Source organism: Abramis brama (assembly GCF_963993115.1).
Source record: "Abramis brama genome assembly, chromosome: 15".
Classification (NCBI taxonomy): Eukaryota; Metazoa; Chordata; class Actinopteri; order Cypriniformes; family Leuciscidae; genus Abramis; species Abramis brama.
Window position 1 is genome coordinate 21,169,075 of NC_139977.1, and position 22,901 is coordinate 21,191,975.

The 22,901-nt window shown below is 37.3% G+C and overlaps 1 protein-coding gene across 4 annotated transcripts in view; it reads left to right on the forward strand.

Moving 5' to 3' along the window:
- The window catches only part of ank1b (ankyrin 1, erythrocytic b), a 69,966-nt gene that overhangs the window by 9,985 nt on the left and 37,080 nt on the right, over positions 1-22,901 (forward strand). For all 4 annotated transcript variants that reach the window (XM_084136389.1, XM_084136391.1, XM_084136392.1 and 1 more), the window contains exon 3: positions 22,353-22,454. In XM_084136389.1, the coding sequence (XP_083992515.1) occupies positions 22,353-22,454 (102 nt within the window). The remainder of the gene's footprint in view (positions 1-22,352; positions 22,455-22,901) is intronic.

The window sequence follows — 22,901 nt, forward strand, 5'->3', positions numbered from 1 at the left end:
AGGTAATCACTAATGGAGGGAAAGTGAAGTTCAAAGAGCAGTCTTTTTTCCTTTCTTCCCATCCTCGGTTTAAAATTGAATCAGCGATGAAGTATTTATACGAGCATGGTTTGGCTTTTCCAGTCCAGTGCCTCAGTGGAGCGTGGAGGGAGTGAGAGAAAAGATCTGTAATATTGCCAGTGCTGTTGCTGTTATGCTGTTGTGTTTCCGATATGCCTGTGTGTTTATAGGCCGCAGATATAATAACAAGAGCACAACCTGACAGTAGTAGTTGATTACAAGCAATAAGCAGGTCTTGTGGGAGAGATGGAGGGCAGCGTCATGCGTGTCTTGGGCTCTGATGATGAATTCACCTTCACTGCCTGTAATGATGTCTTATCTGAGTCTGTTCTGCGTGTGTTGTTTGTGGTTTGATGTTATGAGGCCTTTGTTGGATATTGACTCCTCTTTTTGTATGTTTTACTGTGCGATTAAATGTACTGTGAATTCCTTCAATATCAGCCGTGTTAAAGTAGGATGAGCATGATTTCACCAAGTAAGAAATGCTTCTAGATATTTTTATTTTATTTTATTTAACCTTTATTTAACCAGGTTAGTCTCACTGAGATATAGAATCTCTTTTTCAAGAGAGACCTGACCAAGATAGCAGAACAAATTTGATCACACAATCACAAAACAAATACAAAAGAGGCAAAGACAACTCAAGTGCATTTCAATTAAATAAAAAGTGCCATTAATTAAAACATTTGCACTTGTGGATGGACTCATGTTCTATAGTTTTAACATAACCTTTAAAATAATTTAAGGAAATTAGACACTGTAGTTTTAGTGTTTTCTGTAGGTCATTCCAAGTCGAATGTGCAACAAACATGAAAGACTTATAAATTATAAAGACTATAAAGACTAAACTTATAAAAATATAAAGGTGAGTAAGCCGGCGACTTGACAGAGAGGGCAAATTCACTGTGGAGTAAAGTGTACAGTGATGAGTCAGGGGTCTGCAATTTGAAATAAACCTTAAAGCTCCATGAAACACAGCATCCAACATCTGAAGACACTTTGATGGGGCATTCATACAACAGATCACCATAATGAATAATAGAGAGAAATGTGGTATCGACTAGCCAAAAAAAAACCCTTCAAGCTTCAATTTCAACTTTTTTACTAGATTCTGTATATGAAGCTTAAAAGAAAGGTGATCATCAATTAAAAATCCTAAATATTTATAAGATGAAACATTTATGGACATTCTTGTCAGGTAAATCTCACTATGATCCTCATCCTCAATCCTCATGTATCTCAAAAAAAAAAAAGATAGGTTGACAAGAATCTTGTTTAGTCCTAATTCTAAAATCTGATTGGTTGATCATTGTTGTTGTTCCAGGTCCAACAAGGAGTTTGCCATTTGAAATGTAAAAATGGTTAGTGCAGTAATGTGCTTATCGTCGCTGCTGATAAGACCAGTTTTGACAAGTATGAAAAGTATGTTAGTGATGGTTTAATATAACTGTGATGTCCACTAGCAAAACATGAATGACAGTGCTAGTCACACTACTGGTGAAGTTGGTTGACCATGTAAGTCTTGCCTATTAATCTAATCAGTGTTGAAATAATAAGATTAGCAACCAAAAACACTAAAAGAGAGAGATCTTAGTAAAGCATTGAGAGACAATTTCATGTCTCATGGTTTTTTTTTTTTTTATGGGAGAAAGACAGAAAGAGAGAGGAACGCATAGATAGAGAATGAGATTGCAAGAGGAAGTTGTGATTTAAAATATAGCGTAACTACATAAGAGTGTAGCCAGTGGGTTCTGAAAGTAAAAATCCCATTTGTTTTCTTCATAATGGATTTTTAACCATAACTCTTGCAGACATACCTAACATGAGCTCTGAGGTTTTTAAGCAAAATGATATATGCTTCTATAAAAGCCACTAGTGTAATCTTTTTTCTTAATTTTTTTTTTAAACATATGTTAAAAGTTTAATTTCAGAATTCCTATTGGGAAACTACTATAATTCTTGGATTAATATGAAAACAAGAACTGCACCAAAAACTCAGCAGCAAACTCCCACTTTGAGCATTGGGAAAAATGCAGTCGTCAGTAATTATATATATTATATATGTAAATATATATCGAATACAGTTATTTTAAATTATAATAATAATATTATACAACTTTTTACTGTATTGTTGATCAAATAAATGTAGCATTGGTGAACTTTTTTATTTTTGAAAAAATTCAAATATATAATATATTACATTTACAATGAATGACTATAAGTCAATAATTTTATATTGTACCATAATATTTTATTCAGTTATGTCTTTCACAATGATTCATGAGAGTGGGAGTTTGATACTGAGTTTTTTACAACTTACAGTATAAAAGATGTAGAGGGTAAAGACCTACATAATCTCTTTCTTACATTTTCAGATACTTTTAGCTTCAAATCAAAGCTTGAATGTTGTTGTGAAAGTCCAATGATCCGTCAATTATTTCTTACCTTAAAGAAACTTGCAGTTACATAATGAACATCAGAAACATAACCTGGTATATCGGTGTTATTAAAGGAATAGTTCACTTTAAAATGAAAATTCTGTCATCATATACTCACCCTCATGTTGTTTCAAACCTGTATGAATTTCTTTCTTCTGCTGAACAGAAAGGAAGATATTTAGAAGAATGTCAGTAACCAGACAGTTTCTGGGTCCCATTGACTTCCATAGTATATTTTTTTCCTACTATGGAAGTCAATGGGACCCAGAAACTGTCTGGTTACTGACATTCTTCTAAATATCTTCCTTTCTGTTCAGCAGAAGAAAGAAATTCATACAGGTTTGAAACAACATGAGGGTGAGTATATGATGACAGAATTTTCATTTTAAAGTGAACTATTCCTTTAAGCATTTTTTTGTTCAATTCCTGTTGCCAGGGTTGGTAGATCTTCCTCTGAATGACCTTCTGGTGCATCTGCATGTTCCTTTAGCTCTCTTGTTCCCTCCCTCCCACTGGCCTTCCACCCTCCCATCAATCTCCTGACATTGCATCTATTGGAGATTATTGATGCTCCCAGCTGACAGTATTATGCAGTGTGACTTACAGAGCTCTTACTTTATGGGCCGTCTCATTTGCCCCAGCATTGGTGTCATCTGGCCGAGAGCTTCATGCACAAGGATGCAGTGCAGAGCTGCAGGCAATTGCACCAGCACCAGACTGCCCCTGTAGTATTTCTTATGGTGTCAAGGCAAAAACACACACACACCCAAACACACTTTTATGCACACATGGATGCACGCACATGCTTACACAATCCATCTTCGCATCTCTGACTCAGCTGTTTTTGGCAGTGAGGGGAGTACAGAGGGTACAGTGGGCCCTTGAGGAAAAACAGGAAGGTTAAAGTGACAAACACTACCCTCAGGTGTTCCAACACTTCAGAAACCTCCTCACTACCCTTTCTCGGGCGAGGGAAGGAAGCACACGTAGTGCATGAAATGAATAAGGCAATATCCAGAATCTAAAAATCGACTTAGGAACTAGAAGTTTACTGTCGTGATGCCTTTTCATTGGTTTCTTTGTCTGGATTTGGATTAGCTGGTTTGTGTTTTTCTAGCAGGGCGTCTGGTCTGTATGGAAGTGCATTTCCACCCTTATAAAAAAAGAGTTCATTGTGATTTTATTTCTCATAATTGCAACTTTATATCTCACAATTGCAAATTTATATCTCATAATTTCCTACTTTTTTTCATCATTGTGGCTACATACTGTATTTCACGAAAATCTTGTGAGCAGGCGGTTTTACCTTTGCGGCGGGTGGGAGTGGGCAAAAAAACAGCGTGGGTCCTGGGATTTGGCTCGTGGAGTCAACAAATGAAGTTGAGAAGAAAATGAAAGCGGCTTGAATTTTTGCACGATGATGAATTGCATTTTAAACAATTATCTGCAAAGTCATTGGGTATATCTGCAAGAGAGCGACTCGAGACAACACTCATTGAGTATTGAGAGCAAAAAGCTCTTTTTTTAGTTTTTCATCTGACCATAGAACCCAGTCCTGTTTGAAGTTCCAGTCGTGTCTGACAACTGAATATACTGGAGTTTGTATTTGGATGAGCGAGGATGATTTATCTTGAAACCCTCCCAAACAACATGTGGTGATGTAGGGGTTGTTTGAAAAAAAAATTAGGCTTTCTGACCCCAAGACTAATCTCTGCAATTCTCCATCTGTGATCCTGAAACTCTCCTCCTTACCGTGCATTAGGACGATATAGACACATGTCCTCTTCCAGGCAGATTCGTAACATCTTTAGTTGATTGGAACTTCTTAATTATTGCCCTGATGGTGGAAATGGAAATTTTCAATGCTTTAGCTATTTTCTTACAGCCACTTTCTATTTTATGAAGCTCAACAATCTTTTGCTGCTCATCAGAACTATATTCTTTGGTTTTACTCATTGTGATTAATGATTAAGGGAATTTGGCCTTTGTGTTTATACTCCTATTTATACTCCTTCAAAACAAGAAGTCATGGCTGGAATTTCATGTTCCTTGTCACCCTGGTGTGCTAAAAATTTTAAAATATTAATGGGAATATACTGTACTTCAGATTAGGGCTGCACGTTTTCAAGTTTTTCATTAACCGTTAACCGAGGCCCTTAGCGGTTAATACTCGGTTAACCATAGTGTGCGCGCCGCAACCCCGAGATAGGCGTAATTTGCGGGTGAGACATATCCCCACGACCCCACCACTATTTTCTAAGGTCGATATTGTATTGTCCCCACCACTTTTGAAACATCTCGCGGCAGGAATACCAATACAAATAAACAAAACATCTCCAGTTAACTAGCAGAGCATTCATTTCGTTCGGTTTTTTTTTTTTTTTTGGCGATCTAGCGCTGAAATGTTTTGTTTTTTAAATCAAGTGATCAAAGTGCTCGTTGCCGCTGCGATCGAGAAGGGTCTTGTAAAACGTGCGGAGGTATTATTAATTCGTGGCCACGAAACAATTCACCTGAATATTCACCCGTTCACACACACACACCAAAAAAAGGAATAAAAAGCTGTACGAGAATAGTCGGCCTTCACTGAAGAGCTATCTTCACAGGTAAGAAAAACAGTTTAATAATTATTATTAATTCGTGGCCACGAAATAATTCACCTGAATATTCACCAATTCACAAAAAAATAGGTCTTTAGCATTCACTAATTAATAGTATCAAACTGTTTTTGGCCACGTTGTAATTCGTTAAATCAAAATGAGGGAGGGAATTTGTTCAACGTGTCCACGATTTATTAAAACGAGGGAACAAATAAGTCGTCGTAACAACTAATTATTTAGATCAGTGGACAGGGAACATAAGAACAAACAGTGAGAGAGCCCCGGCCGCGCGCGCGCACTCTCACCGCCTTCAAACAACACGAGCGCTGTATTGCTCTCTCTCCCTCGCGCATATCAACACAATAGTAAAAGGTCGGAAGACCGATTGTGTTTTATAGATTAGTAGTTTGTTCAGATAAAGTGTTTGATTAGCAAGTACATGTTTAGGAAATGCATAATACAAATTGTATGGGTTAATGTAACGGTAAACGGACTCTGCGGGTAAAACTGTTGTGATGAAATTGCGCATGCTCGAGGTAAAACTGCTGGGGTAAAGCTGTGGCTCTGCGGCTCTGCAGACAGATATTATTGTGCTGCCATCAGTGGCGCGGATACTGATATGTTTGTTTCTGGCTCGCGCACGCTCGCGCACAGCCTTCACTCTCGCACAGCCTTCACTCTCGGACGCGCGCTTTCTTTGCCCGCTTCATATTAGAAAACTGGTCTAGCGGTCTCTGGTGGTGCAAAAATGTATTACAACTAAATTCAGTGCACGCCATTGACGCCACTTAACCGAGCAAAATGTTTCACTCGGTTACGCAATTTTTAACGGTTAATCGGTTAATCGGTTAACCATGGACACCCCTACTTCAGATATATTTTAAATTCGAGGGGTGCTAATAATTGTGACATTTGAAACATGTTTTGGAGAAAAAACATTTATTTTCATAATGTGATTTCCCCTCCCCTTTTAATTATTTTACTTCAATGAAAGGTTAGATTTTTGTGAATTTTTTTAATGAAAGACTGCCATAAAAAGGACTTCTTTCCATTAATTCACAGACAAACCTTTCTATGAATGATCAGGTATATTCCCAGGACGTTGTGTGTATTGTTACTGTTTTGTATATTGTCTTTTGTATTGTATACTGTTTTATGCATGCTTCGTGATTGATATAAAATTATCCTTTCTTAGTATCACAAAAATTGGGCTATACCACGTCTTTATAACTTCAATGAGACTCGTACACTAATCAGAGTTTAATGGCAAAAAAATTTGCAAGCTCACTTTGATCATGCAAATGAGCCAGCTTCCAAACAAAAGAACTTCTCCCACTTGTAATTACTCCCTTTTCATTGGTAAAGCCAAACTTGAGAGGTGCAACCTCCACAGAAGTGCCTCTACCTCCTCGCTTCTTGTTGCTGTTTGTGTGGAAAAGACAGGAGACATCCGGTCCGACCGCAGGACCTCCCCACCTGCGGGGCCTCAAAGTTACAACAAGCCATGTTGCAACTTTCCACCTGGGAAAGAGAAAAGCCATCAAGACTTTTTATCCAAGACTGGATCCGGATGCTAGTTTAACGGCTAAGGCATTGCAAGTATCGTTCATTTAACTAACTAAACAGAGGTTTAGTATAAGATAAGATTAGCATCCGCCAAATGTAGGTGGATTTCAGTAGTGGCGTATAACGCAGTCATTCCTACTTAAATTTGATATAAAATGTATATTATTCAGTTGTAGTCCTTTAAAAAGGCATCTGAAATAATAAACTAAGTGCAATGTGGTGTTGTCAGAAAAATAGATTTTCGATACATATCGATACTGAAATATCTGAAACACTTCCAATACTCTTTTTCCGCAGAATAGATACACGATACCAGCTACGCTTTCTTGCTCTCTCATCTCTCCGACTGCGAGTTTACACACAAACCCGCCTCCCCTCACTCACTCCTTTCATTTGCCCCGGATGAATATTGTTGGTGTTTCAGGGCTTGAATTTCGTCGTGGGATTGCGTATATTGCACATAATTTTACTCATTCCAGCAGATTTCGTACTCACACCCAAAGTGTGCGCACATGAAGCCACCTCTCAGCACTAAATCGAGTTCTTTTTCACTGCTTATTGCGCTTAAACAGTCAAATACACACAAAATAATGTCAAAATAAAATAAAGTTTTCCCCCATGGTATCAATGTCAAAATTGTGGCCAGTGCAATTGCTGAGTGGCTAGTAACTTTGGAAAACCACTAGCCACAGTTAAAAAGTTTGATGAAAAAGTTAATGTCAAGCCCTGTTGCCAAGGTGCTTTAAATTAAGAAACTGATGGGTTTTTTTTTTTCAGGTGGTTAACTGACTCTTATGTTTCCATAGCTTCATTCTGTTTCGCTTTCATTCAGTTATGTGTTCATGATTTAGTTAAATAAAACTTGTATGCACATTCACGTTCACTGCTTGCAAAACAAAGTCCCTATGCAATCACAGCTACATGCTGCACTACAGTACTACAGTAGTACTGTACCCTGTAAGAAAGAGTTATTTTTCTGTGGGCACGAAAATAACCTTTCTGAGAGCTTCAGAATCTGCAAGCAATCACTTTATTACCGCATTGCACAAGCTGATTGGCCTCTGCTGATCCTGCAGCCAATGAGATTGCTTGCTCAACATTGAAATATTCTGGTTCAGTGTTTGCTGTATGCTAGTCCAACATCAGGGTTCCTCTGAAACCCTCCAGCTTCCCCAGCTCCACCTGCCTAGATCTGCTATGGGATTTATATATGCCTATTTTGTGCATCAGCAGCAGCGTGTCTGTGTATCTGTTAGCAGTGGCAAGTCCATGCTCAACAGCAGCAGCAGCAGCATAGCAGATCTAGTCCGCCAAGACCAAATACATAAACACTGCCATATTCAATAACGTTAAAACTATTTTGAGAGATAGATATTTTTTCCCCTAATTGTGATTTTGTCTTATAATTACATCTTTATTTCTTATAATTGCGACTTTATATCTTATATTATTACGACTTTTATATTTTTCTGGAATTGTGACATTACATTTACATTTCAGAACTGCTTCAGAAACTTCTAGGTTTGTTTGGTGGCTAGTGCTGGTTTAGCTGGTGGACTCATTTAACCATGGGGTTCACCAGCAAACATTAGCTGGTAAAGTTAATTGTGATTCTGGTAAAACTGGTTGAGCAAGGAAGTCTTGCTGTTTAAGCAACTTGGAGGGGGAAACCAGCACCATCTAAAACACAACATATGCTTGTGATCAGCAAATGTGTTCTTTTTAGCTTGAGGGAGTCACTGTACACTTGCTATTATTGCCAATTGTTTTTCAGATACCTTTCCAGCATTCATGACATCTATGTGGTTTTCATGTGGATCCATTCCTTAGTGGATCATTTCAGCTTAGTGTCTCACTAAACTCTTATCTGTCAGAGCTCTCATTCCCATGCACGAATGTTGCTGGCACAGTAGGCCTGGGGTGTTTGGCAGTTGTTGTGAGTCCTGTTGTAGGATAATGATTGTGTATCTGGCTCAGGTCTCACTCAGCATTCCTCTCGTGCTCTGACTCACCCAGAGCTTCTTCGCGGATCCGATGGCCTTTTCAGTGAGCTCCCTTCCTTCAGCGAGCCACTAATTCCCTCAAATTTTCTTCCATATTAAACTTATGCTTTTATCTAATTTAGCCCTTGACTGTGGTAGCCTGGGGGGAAGGCTCCTCACGAGAAGAGAGTGTAATGAAGGAAAATAGAGTAACCAGAGGGGCTGACTCATTCCAGCGCTAGGGCCTGAAGGAGTGAGATATTGCAGAGGATGTTTATATGGCGCTGATAGTGTGTCTGGGTCAGATTATGACCATGTCAGCTAATGTAAAATGGCTTGTTAACTACTCGTATAGTGGCATCCAGAAGTCTGAGATCACAAGTGAAATGATTTTTTTTTTTTTATGCTTCACAAAAACTCATCACAAATTATATGATTAGCATATTTACTTGAAATTAAAATCTACTCTTGTGTAACACCATACGATGATGTTCTCCAGCACAATTTGAGACGATCCATTCCAAAGAGCATCTTGAGTTTCAGTGGAAGAAATTTTGACCTTTTGTACAAGTGGTCACATGATCAATGTCACAAATTTGCTAAATGATTAATGACCTTTAATGTTTCTTTTGTTTTAAAATGGTCAAAATCCTAAAACTTATATTTTTAATTAATATCCAGGTTTAAATTAGATTTTGGATCCCAAATTTTTTTAAATGTTAAATAACACAACATGTAATATTTACACTAAAATATATTCTGCACGTCTGCAAGGTTACTTAATTATTTTTTTATATCTCTTCATTCATCAAAGACATTTATGATCTGTTGCTAATTTTGGTTTCTTAACGAACCGATTCACTGAAAATGAACAAATTCTCAATGCTGTTATGCATCTGAGCCATAGTTTTTGATGTGTAAACTCTTAAAATATGTCATTTATGTCATGCACAAGCCTGATTCAGAGTGTGAATGTGGCATTTGTGTGACCTGTGTCGCTCTGTGTGACTGTGACCTCTGACTGGAGTGACACGATCCCCTGCAAGCAGCATCCGAATCCCACTGAGGTTTTAGTGGTGACCCGCTGGCATTACCTCATATACAGACAGTGGGCGATCCTGTGTTTCTCCACTAATCCTGTCCTTTCATCTCTCACATAGTACCGTGCCGAACACTTGACAACTGCATCATGGCTTGTGAATCAAACTGAGTCAGATCACTGCTCTTAATTTGAGTTTTTGACTTCTGGGTATGGGCAATTGTGTTATTTAATCTAAAGGTGAAGTGTGTAGCGTTAAAATACTAGGAAAGTATAAATAAGCCACACACGCACACCCTGTCTCCATCCATCAGGCCGAGCTGCACCTTCATCTAGTGCTGCTAGCTCATTTCTGAAGGCTCTAACAAGGCTATCATTCTCCAAGCAGAGGCTGAGAGGACCATGCAATAAAAATACGTGGACAGACTTGAAAATCCCAAATAAAATCCATCATTGCTGGTCACCAGCATTAGGTATGTGTTGTAGCATGGGATACTGGTTTGCAGGTCACCAGCATGGTAAGCACTATACCAGCTCTAACTAGCATAGACCAGCCTGGATCAACAAGGATATTTTGTGTTTTTCACACTTGACAGTTGACCCACTAAATGTTTTGTTTTGAATGTCAGTGTGCTGGTTACAGGGTTGTGAACCATTGAATTCCAATTTGACTCCTGAATTTGCATTGTATTTGGATTGTAGCCAACAGGATGCAGTATTGCAGTTTAAATGTAAGGATGTAGAATTACAATAAATTGAATTTCAAAGAAATTCATATACACCATTCCAAATTCTGGTTTGGATTATGCTAGTCTTTTTAGCAGGTCTTCACACACTTCTGATCTCTGTAGTGTGTGTAGGTGGCGTGGCGTCTTTGTAGCTGAGTTAAATGATCCAGTACAAACTCGCTTCTCTTTGTATGTGTGGGTATGTGTGAGTGTAAAGTCTACATTTCTACATTCTGTTGGGAAAACAGTCATGCCGTGTGAGACATATGTCATACACTCACTCTGCATGCTGACAGAGGGACTAGGAATGATGCAAGCACATTTCTGTGTGTGTGCTTGTGTTGTGTTAGAGCCTCTGCTGTTGATAATAATGCAATGGTTGCATTTATGGTTGCTGTGACAGTTTATCTGAAACAATTAACTGGAACATTTGTGCTTTCTAGTTGTGTTTGTGTGTGTGTGTGTGTGTGTGTGTGTGGGTGGGTGGGTGGTTCAGTTATACCCTACGTTATGCAGACAAAATGCCCCCACAAAGATGGCAATATCCAAAATCCTTGTCCCCATAAAACCCAAAAACCCAACGTGTGTGTGTGTGTGTGTGTGTGTGTGTGTGTGTGTGTGTGGTAGTGCAGTTGCTTACGTGTGTGACAGTTTAATAGCTCCTACAGTCCTGATTCATGACAGGGCACATTTGGGAGTCAGTCATTCAATGTCAAGACAGAACAGGACAGTGTCCACAATTTTTCCTCATCTCTGCAACACATATTATGACTCATACTAGAAGTGGATTCTGCAATTTCAGCACATTCTTGCTGGTTTAACTAATATTCCTTGCAACACTCTATGCATTGAAACATATTAGTGTTTGAAATATATCATATTTCTTAGGTAATGTATAGCTGGTGCACTGTGGTTGCAGGTTTATGTACTGGCAGGGAAACAACATCAAGACATTCAATATGTGTTAAGCATCATTTAAAGCAATCATATACTTTTATAGCAATTTTGTTTCCCCGACGAGCACTTGTTATGCTAGTAAACATTTTTTTTTATTCATGGCCATTTTCCCCTGTCTCCTACCCTTAGATCTCCTACCCTACCAACTGTACCTTTAACTTTGCATGTAATAATTAAATCTTCTACTTTTAAGCATAAATTTGACTAAATTTAGTGAGGTATTTTATTGATTTATCATAAATATAATTTTTATATGATTTCTTTTATATATATTATTTTAATTATTTTAATTTATTTTAAAAACAAATTTGTAATTTTCAATAAATGTTTTATCAAATAAATATATTTAATGAAACAAGACAAAAATAACTTTATGTTTTTTTTTTATCTCTAAGAAGATTGATATTTTTATGCCATTATTCAAGTGGGCCTATGTTGTCTAGTTTTTGATGGGACTTGAATGTCCCAGTATTCAATATAGGGGATCATAAATAGTCACCTGTAAAAGAAAACAGAAGCCAGTAAAATTGTAAAACAATGTCATACATGACAATATGGTGGATTTTTGTGATGAGATGCTTCAGTCGTTCCTCCATTATTTATGTGCCAGTGTGTGGCACATCCCAACCCATACGTTCACACACTCATCCTTTCCCCTCAATATAAACGTCAAACAAGGCCGCAGAAATGACTTGCACAAAAGAAAGATAAAATTGACATGGCCTTGAGCTGTTGCTGCCATTAGACTCTTAGAACGGCTCATATGTCCTCTGGATGTTTTTATTTTCATGAATTCGTGCCACTCAGAGACTCTCTGTGGTGAAATGGCCTTTCAGGGCAAAAAGGAGCTCCAAAGAGCGTGACAAAAAAGGCAAATACTTCATGCTTTGAAATGGAGAAACTGTTTGCAACTGAGCCTATTTGTGCTATGAACAGGATGTGGTACAAAGGTCTACTGATCTAAAAAACAGAATTTTTGGTTTAAAATAATTTAGATTATATTCATTTATATACATTTATTCATATTTGAAAGTGTTTTTCAGGACTACCTTGAGCTATGTTGTGTCTTTTGTGCTATGTAGACAAGTGCAGCAGTCCTGAGAGAGTTATTTAACAGGATTTATGTTTATTTAGATATTTATCAACATATTTATCGCATAGAGTTTTACATATTGGGGAGAGCAGGTCGAGTGTTCACTTGGGGATGTTGACACAAGATCTGTGTCGAGTGAATAAGGTTTTGAGCCAAAACTACAATTACACAAAAGTGTGTTTGCTCTAGCAGTGGCTTTGTTGGTTTCAAATAACTGATTTGTGACTAAAAGTACAATATCACATTTTTGTGAAAGCTGTTTGGTGAACACAGTAGAACTACACTACTGTTCAAAAGTTTGGGGTTGGTAAGATTTTTAAATGTTTCTTATGCTCACTTATTTGATCAAAAACAAAGTAAACTAAAAACGGTGATATTGTAAAATGTTATTACAATTTAGAATAACTATTTTTTAATTTATTTTGAAATGTCATTTTTTCCTGTGATGGTACAGTAATTACTTCAGTCTTCAGTGTCATATGACCCTTCAGAAAACATTCTAATATGCTGATTTGGTGCTAAAGAAACATTTCTTATTATCAGCGTGATAAACCGTGAAACATTTTTTTTCAGGATTCTTTCATGAATAGAAAGTATAAAAGAATAGCATTTATTCTAAATTTAAAATCTAATTTATCATTTTGACAACTTTAATGTCACTTTTGATCAATTTAATGCATCGTTGCTGAATAAAAGTGTGAATTTCTTTTAAACAAATCTTACTTTTGACTTTTGGTCATTAGTGTTCTTTCTTTCATCTTTAATATTGGAAATGTCACCCATTTGTATAGTAGTTCATCTATAAACCGGTGTCTGGTCTCTAAGGATCACCCCTATAATCTCCATCCATTCTGCATACTATTGTCTAGTATGCTTTTATTGTCTGCTTCAGTTTGCGCAGGTGTGTGTGTCGCTGCTTTCCTGGTCCTGTGGAGAGGGATTGGCCCCGGGGAAGGAGGCGGAGTCACTGGCCATGTGCTGGCGTCTTACACGCGATTCGCTGACACTTAGACATACATCTCTCCTTCTCTTTTTCTCACTCAGTCTAGTTTTAGCTCCCTATTTTCCTTTCTCCCTCATTCTCTTTTAATCACTAATTTTCTCTCCAGCGTCAATGTGCATGAGAAGCAAAACACACACACACACACACAAAGAGATGACAAGATTATAATGAGAATGCTGCATGGGAAATTAGGCATTAATAGTGTGATTATGTGCATAAGGATTTCGTGTGAGTGATGAGATGTACGTTCATAGCCAGAACTAATATTCTGGGATAAAACAGAGGTGGACGTCAGCACAATAAACGGTGATGTAATTAGGAGACTCTGAGGGGCTCTACCCAGCGTGCTTTGCAGTCAGGCCTTCTGCAGTCCTCATGAATATTGAAGAGGAAGAGCTGGGCGCTGCAATGTGTTGTGACTGAGAAGATCTGCAGCTCCTATAAGAGGACAGAGAGAAAGAGAGAATGAAATGGAGATGCTTGACAGAAGAGGGAGTGCACTGAGAGTAGAGGACGATAGAAATAAAAAGGAGTGATCTGTTGAATGGAGGGATGGGATCTGAATACATCTGATTACTAAACAGATACTTACAACTTTCAATTCTGATTGGAATTGGTTGGCATCCATAAAAACCTATTATTATTATTATTATTATTATTATTAAACATCCAAATATCAACAAGCTAATGGTTATTACATTATTGTACAATATTTTAATAATACATTATTTTAATGCAGTCATTCATTATTTTAACGAAGTCCCCAATATTTCCTATGTTTACTAAAGTAATATATATATATAGTTGCAGCAAAAATATAAGACACCAATGTTCAATGCAGTATTGTTATTATTATAAACATTTATTGAACATTGATGTCTTATCATATTGCTATTATATATATACATTGTTATTATGGTCATTATTAATATTAATGGTAATAATGATACCAACAATATTATTATTATTGTTATACATGTAATAATTTATTAAATATTGGTATCATATTGCTGTTGCCACTTTTTTTTTATAAATAAAAAGCAATAAGCAACTATTACTTTACTAAACTGAACATATTGGTGATTTTAAAATGAAAACATGAATAACTAGCATTGTGGTCTGACTGTCAGCTTTCTGACATTTGGATGTGCGTTTGCTTTCACCATATTTAGAAATGGACATCCAGATCATCTTTCAGTGTGAGCAATAGTGTAGTCATTACCTGGAACTGAGATCTGTGTCCAAGTTTCTTTGTGTTGGTTTTTGTCTGTATCTCTGTGTTTTAGTAATTTATGTCTGGGGATAAATCTAAGAGAAAGTCTGTTTTGTTTTTAATGGATTGCAGACACAGCCGCCTGACATACACATCAATATTTCAGTGGTTCCATTTTAGCAGGGTAAAAGGAAACAGGAAGTTGCTTATACCGATGCAGGTTATCATTAGTTCCTAAAGGGTTTAATTTTCTTACATCCTAAATGAGAGTATGAGAAATGCCAGTCTTGATTTCAATGGCTGAATTGTTTAATTTAAGAATCATTGTGATTCTTAAATAATTCAAGAATGAATCCACAAATGATTGTTTTGTTTTAGAGACATGAAAGTGGCTCTTGATGCAGTCATTTATACAAGATGCTGAGGCTACACAAGAGTATGTTCCAAGAAATAATACAAACACACGAAACAAGAATACACACAATTATGAACACCGAGTGTGTATCAATATTTGATCAACTCCCACTTAAGCATAGCCTTTGGTCTGTTTATTGATTTTGCATTCTCTAGGTCACGACTGGATCTGTTCGGCTGCAAGTGTTTTCAGGGAGATTGTTGTGAATGAAGAACATGTTTTCCAAAAGCTGTTTTGTGATAAACAGGCAACATGCCCCTGTTAATGTGTACAGTCTGTTATGTAAAGTAAGTATTATGTCACAATACCAAAATGTCAGTAGTCTATACCAAAAGAAATAATATTTCTTGATTCCATAGCAGACTTTTAAACTTTGAAACAACTAATACCAACTTGAAATTCAGTTTGTTCACCACACAAAACTGTCAGAAGACTTAAATGGACATTTTTGATTATTTCTGAGCTTGATGGCCCCAATCCACTTCCATTATATTGAAAAAAGCAACCAGAATAGTCTTCAAAAATTCATCTTTTTAATTTCCAATACACAATCTCAATTCACCTTTTTAATTTTTGATACCATTAATTATTTAAAATATTATATTTTAGTAATCAATTTTTTTATATAGTTTTTATAGTTACAGGTATATAGTTTTTTTAATAGTTTATTTTAGTTTATTTTCCACCTTTTCCCACCCACAGAGGACATCATTTTAATTTTTGGGTGAACTGCCCCTTTAAGAGATGAACAGCTTTAAAAACTGTCAAATTGTAAAACTGTAATTCCAACTATTTATTTAGCATCTGCTCTACTTGGCCTGTTATGAATTTTAGCATTGTCATAGTCATGCTAGCCGATAATAATAGTGTGCAGTAATTATAGATCTTTATTTATAGATCTGCAGAACGCTGTGACCTTCTAGGATTGTTTTACTAGGCTTTATATTTCTGCTTCCTGACGTTGCATGTATAAAGTGGCCGCTACACTGGCACTGCCTGACCATTCAATCAAACCAAAGGTATTGAGATCTAACATTTTGTGTGTGTTTATTTAAGTGTGCAACTGTGCGTAAAAGTCACAGTTGCATGTGTGTGTTATAAATGGCTACCCTAGCACCACTATGTAGGTTTCTCTTTCTGTAGAAGTGGGTCTCAAAGCAAACCCTGGAGGGTTCTTTACTGCGATTCATCATTCTCAGCCTACTGGTGTCGAGCTCCAAATGACGTCTTTGTCACTATTTTTAGCGAGTGTGTGAGAATGTAAAGGTGTGTATGTGAGAAGCCAGACAGGTTGTAGAATGTGACCGTGACCCTTTTCTATTCATTGGTTATATATCCCTCATAATTACTCTGGCAGATGATGTCATCACTTAACTTTCCGAACTGCGTGTTAATCTGAATCTGCCCTTGTGATACATGAGGGATTATGCAAAATTAATTAATTAACTGATCTTGTACTTCACATAGATGGGAAATGTGACGTTACACTGACAGTTGCCAAGAGGAACTCAATTCTGTATGTGTGTCTGGGTTTTGCTCGCCTCTCCTTCACAATAGAGTCGTCTGGATTTTGTCCTCTGAGGCTTTAGCTAGGCCTAGCGCTTAATTGCTTTGTCATTAGTGAATAAGGAAATCTCACAAGTTCATTTGGTGTTTGTTTCAGGAGTTCGAAACAGCTAACCAAAGCGTACTTACCGGAAAAGTTAGCTCTGGCTGGTAGACACCTTCAAACGACCATTAGTCTATTTGGTGATATTGAAGCGTTTCTCATGCAGAAGTCACTTTCAGACCAAGCAGCTTTATGTTGGTGAACTCGATGAATCCACCTGACCAACTTGAACCACCTGTTGTGAAATCTTTCGCAAAATTCCCATTCTCATGGATTCCTATTGAAATGATTGGTATATTGATATTGATATATATATATAATATAGTTTACTGCATTGGAATAACCACCCAGGCATCATATATTTGGTTTTTACTGGATATTTGTTATTGAATTTTGTTATTTAGGTCACATAATTTGTCTTGCTCTTTGTGCCTTCACATGCTCAGAGTCAACGTGGTCCCTGCATCAGTAGTTGTCACACTCGCAGTCGTATGCTTTTGAGAATGTTGAAAATGATGTCATCATTCTCCTAGCAATTGCTAAGCAACCAGTCTTGGAGTGCGCCAAGAGCTGGAATCCCTTTAATGCGACTGGGTTTCTGCATTCATCCTCTCAAGACTGAAACGAAAATGTGACGTTGTTGTGTAATTCTCCCTCTTTTATCCCTGGGCCTTTGCAAAGGTCAATAGCCAGTTTCTTGTTATAGCACAGTTTTGTGTTGCACTCAAAAAGATTGAAAGCATTTAAGAAAAATATAAACATTTTCAGGTGCTCATAGTCATACTTGAAGTTTAACATTACTCACTTAATGGAGCACCGCTTCATGATCTGTTTGTGTTACCATTGCTTCCACAGTTTCAGTGTTTTCACCTGCCCATATGTGTCCATGTGTGTGTCTGTGTATTAACATGCTCTGTCTTTGTGGTGTTGGTGTCTTCTAGGCTCATGTGGTTCAGCGCTGGCTTATGCATCAGGACAGTAGTTTGAGTGGAGAGGGTTCGTCGGAGACTCAAGGTGGAAAATGGCACTTTGATGGAAGAGTAAATATCTTAGTACTGCCTCTCAACACTTCCCTCTTTCTGGAAGATTTTGTGTGTTGGTGTGGCTTCTTTAACGTTTCTGTCTGTGGTTCTCTTGTGGTTGTGTAGCTGGTGGAAGTTCTTGTGTTTGAATGTCGTGACGTGGCTAATAACTTTAGTTAGCTCCGCTGGTGGTCCTGTAGTGTCTCTTTATCTTCCTCTTATTCTAAATGGCTCTTATTGTGTTTTGTGTATGACTATTATTGCTAACATGAGATTCTGTGGGTGTGATTAAGTGGGTGTTTGTTTGTTTAGGTGTGTGTTTTTTGTGTGTTTTGTGTATCAGATGGTTTTTGCGGTAAAAACTTGCACAGAGATTGCCCTCCTGCTGTTTCTTCTGTCAGAATGTCACTTACGCTATCAACAGATGTACTATAGAGATTACAATGGGATAATGTGGACTAATGTAGACTTGTCAATAACAATGAGCCATTACACAAATACATGAAAGCATGCAAACTGATATATACATTTTTATTAAAACATATGTAAATTCACCAAGCTGTGGCTACTGTGTAAAAAAAAAAAAAAAAAAAAATCAACCCGCTAAAATTGAAAACTTAAGTTTAATTGCTGCCTTAATTTTTTAAGGACAACGATTTTGTTATAAAAATATTAAATGTAATATAATATCAAATTAATGTGTGTTTGTGTATATATACATTACCATTGAAAACTTTGTGGTCAGAAAGATTTTTTTAAAAAAAATTAATACTTTTATTCAGCAAGGATGCATTAAATTGATCAAAAGTTAAATTAAAGACATTTAAAACATTCAAAAGATTTCTATGTCAAATAAATACTGTTCTTTTGAACTTTCTATTCATCAAAGAATCCTGAAAAAAATAATTGATCGCGGTTTCCAAACATTTCTTTGGAAACACAACTGTTCAACATTAATAATAAAAAGAAATGTCTCTTGAGCATCAAATCAGCATATTAGATAATGTGACACTGAAGACTGGAGTAATTGCTTTTCCATCACATGAATGAATTGCATTTTAAAATAAAATAGTAATTTTAATAATAGTTCGTAATATTGCTGTTTTGCTGTATTTCAAATAAATGCAGCCTTGGTGAGCATAAGAGACTTATTTCAAAAACATAAAAAAAAATCGTACTGCCCCCAGACTTTTGAACGGGAGTTTGTGTGTGTGTATCACATATAAACTCTGGCCATTCTCTAAGTAATTGCTTTGTTAACTCGTTTACCAGGTACTAAAAATATATTCACATTGTCAAGCTTGAAGAAGGCTGTGTCATGATCATGGGTGCTGTGCCAGTTTCACGCTAATGACAATTTGGTGCCAAGTCAATGACAGGATCAACCAGCATGTCCTTTTCAATATACCTTAAAGACAAGTCAATCCATCAAAATTATGTTTGAAGTGAATATTCATTTTTCAGGAAGAAAATGACCCAAAACACATCTCAAAGTTGTTCAAGAACTATCAAATAAGTAAGGTGAATAAGAATCAACTCTATACCATAAAACAATAGCTGCTTTTCCACCGTCTAAGTTCTAAGAACGGTTAGGAACGGTTCCAGTTATATTTGTTATATCTGCCAATTTCTATTTAGCCCGGTCACTATTAACATTTTATATTGTATGTAAACTATTGCTTTACCAAGGCAACGACTGACGCATTTGTATTACATTTCAAAGAGCTCTGTTATCAGCCCCACAGTGGAAAATGAAACCATATCAGTATTGGCTGGGCCAGATCGGCACAGAATGGAAAGGTTAAGCAATAAGACCGGTTTGTCCCGATGGTGAAAAAGCGGCTAATGTGTGAGCAAGTGCTCTGGGAATGGATCAGAAAGGCCATACAGACAGTTTCCAGCTCAAATATGTTAACCGAATGCTGTTGAAAAATATGAACCAAAAAACCTGTTTGTTTGTATTTGTGTGAAACCGAAGAAAACATCCATATGAGTATCAGTATGGATGGGTTAAAGAATATGTGAATCACATTCTGCAGGCTGATTGTGGATAATGATCGCTAAAGAATGGCTTTTCAAGAAGAAGGAAATACATTTTTGTCCCAAAATGAAATTAGATTCTGAAGTGATTCAGCAATTGTCTTCAGTAAGATATGATGGAGCACACTCACACTATTACTGCACAGTCACGTTTTTGCTATGCTGTCACCTGAAGACTTTCAAATGACGTCTTCCACCTCAGTGACTCAGTATTCCATCCACAATTTGATTGGGATGGGAGGGGGGACTGGCCTGTCAATCATCCCTACTAAACAAAGCAGAGACGATCTACAGTATCTAGACTGCAGAGTATCTGACAAATCAATTCAAGGACTCAATAAAACTGTGACCACATCAGAGCAAATTGCATTAGTCATCGCATGGAAAACCACAAAATATCACTCATGGATTTTTATATGGAGCAGCAGGATAAAGTCATGTTTCTGAAATATTGCAGTGCAGATGGGAATCTGAAAAGCTCTCTGTTCTGGACCCGTTAGCATGAACACTACAGGAGGGAGAGAGAAAGACGAAAGCAAGGGTTGGGTACAGGTATGAAGGCTGTCAGCTATTCCACTGAGAAAAGTACAGCCATAGACAGACACTTTTTTAAATAATTTATTATTATTATTTAGTGATATTTAAAGCTGAATTATGTGATTTCTGGGCCACTAGCATCACCAAATGGAATTACAAAAATGATGGCTGTTTTCACATTTGTTCTGCCCTGGTTGATTTAAAAATAATAATAATAATAATTTGTTACATTTATATAGTGCTTTTCTCGGCACTCAAAGCATTTTACATAGAACGGGGGAATCTCCAAAACCACCACCAATGTGCAGCATCCACCTAGATGATGCGACGGAAGCCAAATTGCACCAGAACGCCCACCACACACCAGCTTATTGGTGGAGAGGAGACGGAGTGATGAAGCCAATCAGTATAGGGATGATTAGGAGGCCATGATGATGGACAGAGGCCAATGGGCAATTTTGCCCAGGATGCCGGGGTTACACCCCTACTCTGTTTGCGAAGGACATCCTGGGATTTTTAATGACCACAGAGAGTCAAGACCTCGGTTTAACGTCTCATCCGAAGGACGGTGCTCTTTGACAGTATAGTGTCCCCATCACTATAGAGGGTATGTGCGTGACGTCACCGTCGGCCGGAGTGACTGCAGTTACGCCCAATGAGTGGCAAAAAGACTGAGCGGCAGCATTTGTTTTCAGCGTGAATGCCTTGACAAACACATCTAAAATGGGAAAGAGCTTTGCGATTGATTCTACAACTAGATTTGGCAAGAAATATGAGGTATATTTTTACAGACTGCCGAAAGCTACAGAACAGAGAAGCAAATGGATCGCTACAATTCATAGAAACAACTGGACTCCAGGCAGAGAAAGGTGGATTTGCAGTTATCATTTTGTGTCAATATGCTGAATTTAGGGGTAAAATCATATTCTATATATTGTATATAATATTTACCATCATATATTCTGCATAATTGGATGTTTTTAAATAAACACTGACAAAAAACTATACAAATTTTAGGGCTGGACGATATGATGATATATATAACATTGATATAAGTGAGCACCCGGATTTAGACCTATATATATTGTTTTTATATAAAGCGTTCATAGGCAAATTTGCTTTATGTATTTCCCCTGCGTCGAAATCAGGCACATATAAATGTCAGGAAACACGATTCCTGGTTGCATGTCAATATCCATGGATCACTGGATCTTTGGTGAGTTGTAAGGAACACTTTATAGAGTCCAACCTTTAGTTTAAACTGATAATCGTTTGTTTTACTTGCGTTTTCGCAGTTTCCCCTATCAAATCCAGTAACGCAGCAGGCTCTTTTGCCACTTAGTCCGGCGAGGGGGCGTGTTCCAGCGGGAAAGTGACGTCAAAGCATACCCTCTATACTGGGGCGTTTGGACCCATACAGACCACAGGGTGAGACCGCTGCTGGCCTCACTAACACCTCTTCCAGCAGCAAATTGGTTTTCCCAAGAGGAATCCCATCCAGATACTGACCAGGCTCAGCCCTGCTTAGCTTCAGTGGGCAACCAGTCTTGGGCTACTGGGTGAAATGGCTGTTGATTTAATGTTACTATGATGGGATGGTTGAGATGTTGAAATGTTTTGATTGCTCACAGCACACTTTGCCAGGGAAAAAACAAATTGCTTACTGTGTCTCTACAAAATAAGCTGGGATACAAGAACACACTTCAGCCTTAAAGCAAATTCTGATATGTCTTTAGGAGCAAAACCAGCCCTTAATATAACATCACACTTCATAACTTTGGAAAATTTGATGATTTAAAAAACTAATTCCGTTCCTGTTGGGTCGCTGTTATGTGGCCCTTGAGCCAGTTGAAACCAGATACTCAACACAACTCAGAATGAATCTCTAATTAGTGCTGTACGTCAGACTGTATCACTGATGTTTTATTAAGTGCTAAATATCCAGAACCCTTGTGCAAAATAATTGTTATAACAATTTAACAATCCCTTTTCCTATTCAGAATTGCATTTATTTTTCCTTTCTTCTCTCTCTTATCTCTCTCTCCCTCAGGCGGATACAACAACTAGTTTTCTCCGTGCTGCACGCTCAGGTAATCTGGAAAAAGCTCTGGACCATATCAAAAATGGAATAGACATCAACATAGCCAATCAGGTGAGAGAAAAATCCATCCTGCAATATCAAGCATCAAGCGTGTGCGTGAGTGTATGTGTACAGCATGTGTAAGTATTACCCTTAGGGTTTAAATGTTTAAAATGATTGGTAACACTACAATAAGGTATAATTTGGTAACATTAGTTAATAAAAATGTTCATGTTAGTTTACAGTGCATTAACCGTTAACAGATACAATAAATGCAGTAGAAGTATTGTTCATTGTTCATTGTTCATGTTAACTAATGTTAAAGTCCCCCTGCAGTCAATAATTTTATCTTTTAAACTCATCTTTGATAATCACAATGACATATTTAAATGTTTTTTTGTTCCTGTGAAAATAATTTCTTCATGCCTTAAAATAGTTTGAATGCACCTCTACACCCTTGCTTCATTTAGCATATGTAGGTCCATGAATATGCAAATTAATCCCCTCCTCAACTCACTC